General features: G+C 45.8%; 1 protein-coding gene across 1 annotated transcript; it reads right to left on the bottom strand.

The window, feature by feature from the left end:
* Positions 1–517: 517 nt before the first annotated feature.
* Positions 518–6,568, bottom strand: LOC140639556 (uteroferrin-associated basic protein 2-like). The gene is made up of 4 exons (XM_072837759.1): positions 5,542–6,568; positions 4,398–4,665; positions 2,670–2,817; positions 518–806 (listed from the first exon to the last, which is right to left on the bottom strand). Exons 1-4 carry the CDS (start codon positions 6,185–6,187, stop codon positions 597–599), a joined length of 1,272 nt encoding a protein of 423 aa, XP_072693860.1. The 5' UTR covers positions 6,188–6,568; the 3' UTR covers positions 518–596.
* Positions 6,569–6,988: the final 420 nt, after the last annotated feature.

Consider the following 6,988-nt stretch of genomic DNA (forward strand, 5'->3'; position numbering starts at 1 on the left):
CCATGCTACTTCTTATCCCATGGGGGCAATAATAACTTTCTCCTAAGTGGTATGGGCAGAGAAGGTGCTGCCAAAATATTTTGGTGTCTTTGCTTTCCTAGGTACCCTATTTTCCCCTGGAGCTGGGTGGACACACAGAGATTCATTGAGGCACTTGTGGGTATTCCTTTTTGGAGAGGGGCCTTGCATCTGCCCACCCAGCTTCCTGCCTGAGGCTTCCTGGCAGAGTTATATGGTTCCCATTGAGTAGAGGAGTGCACAGGGTCTGACTGCCAGCTGGGCAAGAAGCAAAGCCAACGAGACAGCCCTACACTAAAGAGACCCTCTAACTCCCTGCTGACGTCCTTCAGAATCACTTCCCTGTGTATATTATCCATTTTCAGGACAGAGGTACACCTGCCAAAGTGTCCAAAGCAGGCCCCCCACCTCTCCTTATCCTGCCCTGTTCCAGGAGAGAAGACCAGCAATGACCCATTCCAACTCCATTCTCAGCCCACACTTCTCAGACTCAGCTTCTTTTGATTCAATAGCAGTTAGTTTTATTCACTTTATTCAGGAACAGCTGAATTCCAACTCTGTGGAACCCGGCCCCATTTCTACTCAGCTATGGGGTTGAAGACTTTGCCCATGAGGATTGCTCTTTGAGTCATCCAATCCTCCACAAACAGGAAGAAAGGTCTGTTGAATTTTACAACCAAAGGGGTTGCTGTATATGTGTGACAGGCGATGGTGTTCCTTGAGTCCATGTCCTTGGAGGTGTCCATCTTGCCTTCCTTGCTCACCTCCATTGTGGCTTCATGCATCGCCTGGGGAGAAACAAGTCTTGTCTCAGCTCTGAGCATGAGCTCTCCTGGCTGGCCTGAGAACAAGCTGGGGCCATGTGCCCAGCTGGCCCAACTGGGCCCAGGGCAGGGAGGCAGCTCCATCCATGGCTGATGGTGGGTGTGGAAACACTGGCTCCCATTCCCGAGGAACCACTGAGTCTCTCAGCCATCAGGATCCACCCTCGAAGGCCAGACACCTCAGGAAGGGGTTCACACTCACTGCTGAGTTCTGTCTGTCCCAGTCCAGGCAGAAAGAGTTAAGGGGTTTAAATGAGAAGAAAGAGGAATAGAACTCAGAGGGAAGCTGGGCGGTCTGAAGGCTTAGGAAAAGATCCCATTGAATCATGAGGATGGGTCTTTCGAATGCTTTTTGAGTAGGATGTGGTAGAGAGAAAGGGAGAGAGGGAAGGCTCTAGTATTTCATATTTCCATCCAAGCATGGACAATTTTCCCTCCAAGTGGATATGCTTGTGCCAGAAAATCCATGCCCACCCCTCTGATCTACAGGAGGCCCTGCCCAGAACATAGTGACTTTGCTCCCATACTGTGAGGGATACACCATCCATCAGTGCCAGCCCAACACCCCACACTCAGTATGTGCTTTCCCAGAGGATTCTGTGTGAATTGAACACAATAGGGAAAGCTGTGGCCCCAGAAGAGCCACATCCCATGCGGTCTGGGCCTTGGGAACTCCATCCAATGTCCTCTGTGAGTGACATCTCACTCATCCCTCAGAGAACAGACCCTGTCCCCTCCCCAAGGTCAATGGGAGAATCAGGTAAGAGAAACATGAAAAATTGCTCTGTAATCTTTCAAGTGCTGTATCATGGTGAGGGATTATGATTGTTAGTGATGTCCTAGGCAGTATACTACAGGGTGGCCACAAAGCAGCCAGCCAGTCTGTGACTTTGGGAGAGTAATCAGAGGATACCCACTGTGCCCACAAATGTTCCCTGGCAGCTGGATGTCTCATAGGCATCTCAAGTTGACAGAACCAGTCTCTGCTTGCTCATTTATACCCCCTGTTTCTCCATCTTCCTACATCAGGCTGGTTCCAGCATCTACAGAGCTGGCCTTTCTGCACACAGGGCTTCCTCACCACTGCCCCATCAAACCACATTCACCTCTCACCTGGGTTACTGGCCACACTTCCTCCACATTGTGGAGTGTCATCTTTTATAAAACACAAGTCTGTTCGTGTCAGCCTTGGGGGTCTCCCATGTCAATCAGAACAGCCCCCAGGCCTGGCAGGACCTGCAGACCCATGTAGCCTCCTCTACCTGTTTTCTGACCTCACCGGCCACCTCTCAGGGTCACATGCACCATTCAACTGTGTCGGCCTCCTTGAAGTATCTCAAGGATGTCAAGCCCATGGCCCCTTCAAGATGCACTTGAACATGCAACCCCTAAATGTGTTCTCTTGGTCTCTTCTTTCTGTCTTCAGACCTTTGTTTGAAGACCAACCCGACCTGAGGACTTTCCTGGCCAACCAACCCCAAGCCAACCCAATGCACCCCAGCATGCTTTTCAGTTTCTCCATTATACGCCTTCACAGAACATATCACTGACTGACATGGTATATATTTATCTATTGGTTGGCATGTTTGTTGTCTGACCTCATCAGGAGAATGGAAGGAACCTTTATGAGGGTAAGACTTAGGCTCATTCACAACTATATCTCCAGAGCCTCTAAAAGTGCTTGGTGCAATTGCTTGTGTCTGAAACACCCAGGAACCCCAAAATCCAATGGACCAGGACAAGATTTATAGCTTCTATCTTTTTAAATTGTTTTTCATTCAGAACTGTTGTGGATAAAACAGAAATTCTAGAAATTGCTCTACTCACCTCAAAGATAGTTGGGAAATCCTCCTTTGTGATGCCTGAGAAGTTTGCTCCTGTAGTAAACACATTACTGATGCCCATCTTGGGAAGAATTTTTTTTAAGTCTATCTTGGAGGAGATCTTGAACTTGGGCATAATTATGTGCACCCATCTGTCAGGAGTGAAAACCACAGGGAAGCTAGAAACATCTCTCCATAAACACTTTGCTTATGCTTTCACGCCTCTTCCAAAAGAGAGTTAAGGAAAGATGAGGCATGGGTGCTTGCATGGGGAGAGGTTAACAGTCCTGGAGCATGAGCTCCAACCTTGCATTTCCAGACAAATCACTTGCCTAAAATACAGCTTACTATTCAAGCTATGCCCTTCACAGGCTTCCCATCCAAGAGAAGATGAGGGTCAGGCCAGGGGATCCAGCCCTGAGTCCCTCCATCCCTCCAGCTATAAACAGGGATTTAATTGAGCAGTGATCCGAAATGCAGCCCAGGAGATCTAGTGCATAGGGCCATCCGTCCCACTCAGCACGTTGTGTTGCTCACAAACCAATACATTTTCACCTGTGTCCATGTGATTTTAAGCTTCTGAATGGATTGTAACCCACTCAGTTGGGCTCCTCTATTGGTGTAAACCCCTGTTCCAATCATGACATTGTGTGAAGTACAGCCATGGTAGATAATAGCAGACATGCTCCACTGTGGCCCTCAACCACAGAAGATGCTGCATGGGCAGGAGCTTGTGCTCCTACATGGCATGAGGTGAACACTATTTGGAAATTTTTTTCCCCAGACTTCACATTTATTGCCTGAAGACTGCCCCTGCTCCCCCCAAAATCAGTGGGCCATTGGAAATCATACTTTCATTATGTGATTTGTCCACATTTGATTGGACCGTGGTGGATACTGTACCTAAGCTGGATCAATCCAACTCTCCCTTCTAGGGATATGTCATTGGAACAGAAATGTGTTAGATTCAGTCTGGAGTAGAGCATTTGCTTGAGTGGAAGAGAGCCATGTCTGTCCATAATGGACTCAGCTTGAAATTCACCTCTTAGGATCCTTCTCTGATCATCATACCTAATTAAGATCCCCAATGAATACTCTACTTCTGAATCTTCTATTCTATCACCCTACTCATTATTTCCATAGTTTTACTGCAATTTGAATTTATACATTTATTAGTTGACTTACTGCCTCTCCCACCAGACTGGAGATCCCACAATGGCAGACATGTGTTGGCTAGCCATTGCATCCCCAGCACTAAGCGGTGACTGGCATGGGAGAGATGCTCTGAAGATACGTGTTGGGTGAGTAAACCATGAGCTGAATTGGTGGAAGCTGGTTTGCTGAGCCAGAGAGGTAAGGAGCAAGGATGAGTGGTATCAGGGAGATAGACTTCCCAATGATTTTGCTGTCCCCTGTCCAACCCCTCATGACACCTGGCTGTGTTTACCCCCTTATGTGCATCTTTCCAATACATTGCTTTCTCCACCCCCTAGAGCTTGTATGAAGTAGATTTTTGGTGTAACCAGAACCATCATTTAGACAGCTTCAGGGGCATCTGGCTGATAAAGGAAGCCAGGCCACCATTCTTCCCACTTGGCTTATTTCATTTTCCACAAATATGCTAGGAAATAACAGATACTCAATTCCCCTGAAATAAGACTTCTGCTCAGAGGAAGTGAGATCTGAGCAAAATTTCAATGTGGATCTAGAATGTCCCTCTAGAGTAACATACCTCATATTACTGGATTGCAGGAGTGTAGCTCTCTGAACAACTATTTCTTTTACAGCAGAGTCAGGCTGTCCCACGTCTGGGAGCACAAGGACTATGGACATGTTTCCAACGAAAGGAATTTTAACCATTGTAGCAAACAGCTCCTCCGATCGGCTGTAAATCATTTGTCCCGTCTTCCATATCATGTCCACCGGCACTGTGGTGTGTTTATCCACAAAGAAGTCCTCCTTGTGCATGAGGTTGCTATGAAAAGCCATTTCCCAAGTGCCTAGGGGAATCAGGAAGGAAAAATCTCCAAGAATGACCTATTGGAGAAGGCGTCAGCACCCACGTGACTGGGGACCCCAGCGGTGAGGGGCTTGAGAAGGGAGCAGCCCCCTTCCAGTGATCCCTGAACCTCAGAGAACAGAGCACTTAAAAGTCCAGACAGATGCAAAGGAAAGGAAGGCAAAAACATGGAGTTTGAAGATATTTACCATAGGATTTCTTTACATCTGTATTTCCCCAAAAGATGTTTCCCAAAATATTGCCTGCCTCTGCCACTATAAGACCAGGAGAAAATTTTGTTGTCAAATAATTTGGGAAACAGTGACCACAACACCCCTTCTTTGAAAATTCCTGTCTGTTTTAGTGGATTAAGAATTCTATACACAACTAATGAATCACTGAACTCTGCAACTGAAACTACTGATGCACTATATGTTAATTCATTGAATTTAAACCAAGTAAGATAATTTTTTAAAAAGAGTCCTGAGAAGTCTTATTACCAAAAAAAGTCCATTTAAAATTGTTGAGCTTATTCAAGGAGGGAGAATTTTAATCAGAAAAACATAAGCCTGAACCCACATGGGTACACACATACTCCTGCATGGAATCCTTCTCCCATCAAGAGCTACTCCATTTTACTCAAAAATAGCTTAAGTTTGGCAGATGATATGATTGAAAGGGTTGGGAACGGAAACACTTAAAAAATGCTTGGTAGTACAATGAAATAAAAGCAAATTAAAAGTTTTGAATTTACCAGCTTATGGGAAATGGGATATAATGACCAAAACTATATTTTTTTTCTAGCTGAAACCTTTCAGGAAACACAAGGGGCAGATGTTACCATCAAACAGAAATTGATGCCCTTGATAAACCTTACCTTTGAAGAAAACGTAGTCTACAAGAAACAGGAAAGTATGAGGGTTCAGAGAGGTGATGAGTTCCTTGGTTCTCTTGTGAGTTTTTTCAGCCACAAAGTGATTGATTTGCTTTTTGGTCTTTACTACATCTCGGAAGTCAATCATCCGGGCCCTCACGTCATACATCGCCTGTGTGTCCCACAGAAACGGTGAGTTGATCTTCCTATTGCTATCAATAAAGAGCATGTCCCTATGCATCAGGTGGCCTGCCCTATTTAGCTGCTTCAGCATCTGGATGACACTCTGGAAGCCATGGTGCACGTCCCATACCTTGATGACTTTGAGGTCAAATCCAAGGCCCTCAAGGAGGTTGGTGAGCGTTGTGGATCTGGTCCCCAGGGAAAGCATGGCGAAGGAGGCAGAGATACTCAGAGGGGAGAAGATTATATTCTTTCTGGGATGCTCCATTAACAGGGTTTTGAACAATTTGTGGGCAAAAGCCTTATTGCCAGCTTCGATCTTGTGGTGGACAGGTGAAACTTCCCATGACGAGACTGGGTAAATGCTCCATTTGGATCTTTGTTTCACTTGACAGAAGATGCTATTAAAAAGGCCACAGAGGATGAGGGCCAGAGAGAGAGCCAGGTGCATTTTCCTGTGGGACATTTCTGCAGCAATCCAGGGAGCTGTAATCAGAAGTAAGAGGCGGGGATGGCAGTGAACGTTCTATGAAACGTGTTCTCGATGCTTAGGGGCTTGAGAAAGGGTCCATTATTACCTGAGTGCTGGGGTTACTCTTAGTCCTTGATTGGAGGATGCTAACTAAGGCTAATGAGAAATGGCTAAACCATTTTGGAACACTACTTTAGACAAATTGAAGATGAATGACCTGATGACAAGGGATCCAATCCTGCCTCTGGCCTGTGCTGCAAGTGGGTCCTTATGCAAGTTGCTTCCCCCAGCCTCGTCCTAGCGCCTCTTGTCACTATGACATTCTATGATTTCGAGCACCGCTCTACACTGAGGCTTCTCTCTCTCTCTCTCTCTTTCTCTTCCTTCCTTCCTTTCTTTCTTTCTTTCTTTCTTTCTTTCTTTCTTTCTTTCTTTCTTTCTTTCTTTCTTTCTTTCTTTCTTTCTTTCTTTTTTTCCTTCCTTCCTTCCTTCCTTCCTTCCTTCCTTCCTTTCTTTCTTTCTTTCTTTCTTTCTTTCTTTCTTTCTTTCCTTTCTTTTTTTTAATACAGAGCTCATGACAACATCCTGAAAAGTGTGGAAAGAGAAGAAGAACCAAGGAGAGAGATAAATCAGGGAGTGTAGATTCAAATGCTAAAGAGATGTGGCCAGAAGTACACCCAGACAAGGCCAGCAAGTATCATGCAGTAAGAAGCATTAGGGACTGTGGCAAAGGGAGATGTGTGCCCAGGTCAGAGGCAGGCAGGTGCCACTCTGCTCCAGCCAGGCTTACTGTGT

Source organism: Canis lupus, chromosome 9, assembly GCF_048164855.1.
Source record: "Canis lupus baileyi chromosome 9, mCanLup2.hap1, whole genome shotgun sequence".
NCBI classification, from domain to species: domain Eukaryota; kingdom Metazoa; phylum Chordata; class Mammalia; order Carnivora; family Canidae; genus Canis; species Canis lupus.

What these genes read in the sequence shown, in the direction of transcription:
- LOC140639556 (XM_072837759.1), bottom strand. Translation starts at nt 6,187, where the DNA reads ATGTCCCACAGGAAAATGCACCTGGCTCTCTCTCTGGCCCTCATCCTC. An exon ending in AGACTACGTTTTCTTCAAAG is followed by an intron (nt 4,666 to 5,541) that starts GTAAGGTTTATC and finishes TGATTCCCCTAG; the next exon opens with GCACTTGGGAAATGGCTTTT. An exon ending in ATTTCCCAACTATCTTTGAG is followed by an intron (nt 807 to 2,669) that starts GTGAGTAGAGCA and finishes GTTTCTCCCCAG; the next exon opens with GCGATGCATGAAGCCACAAT.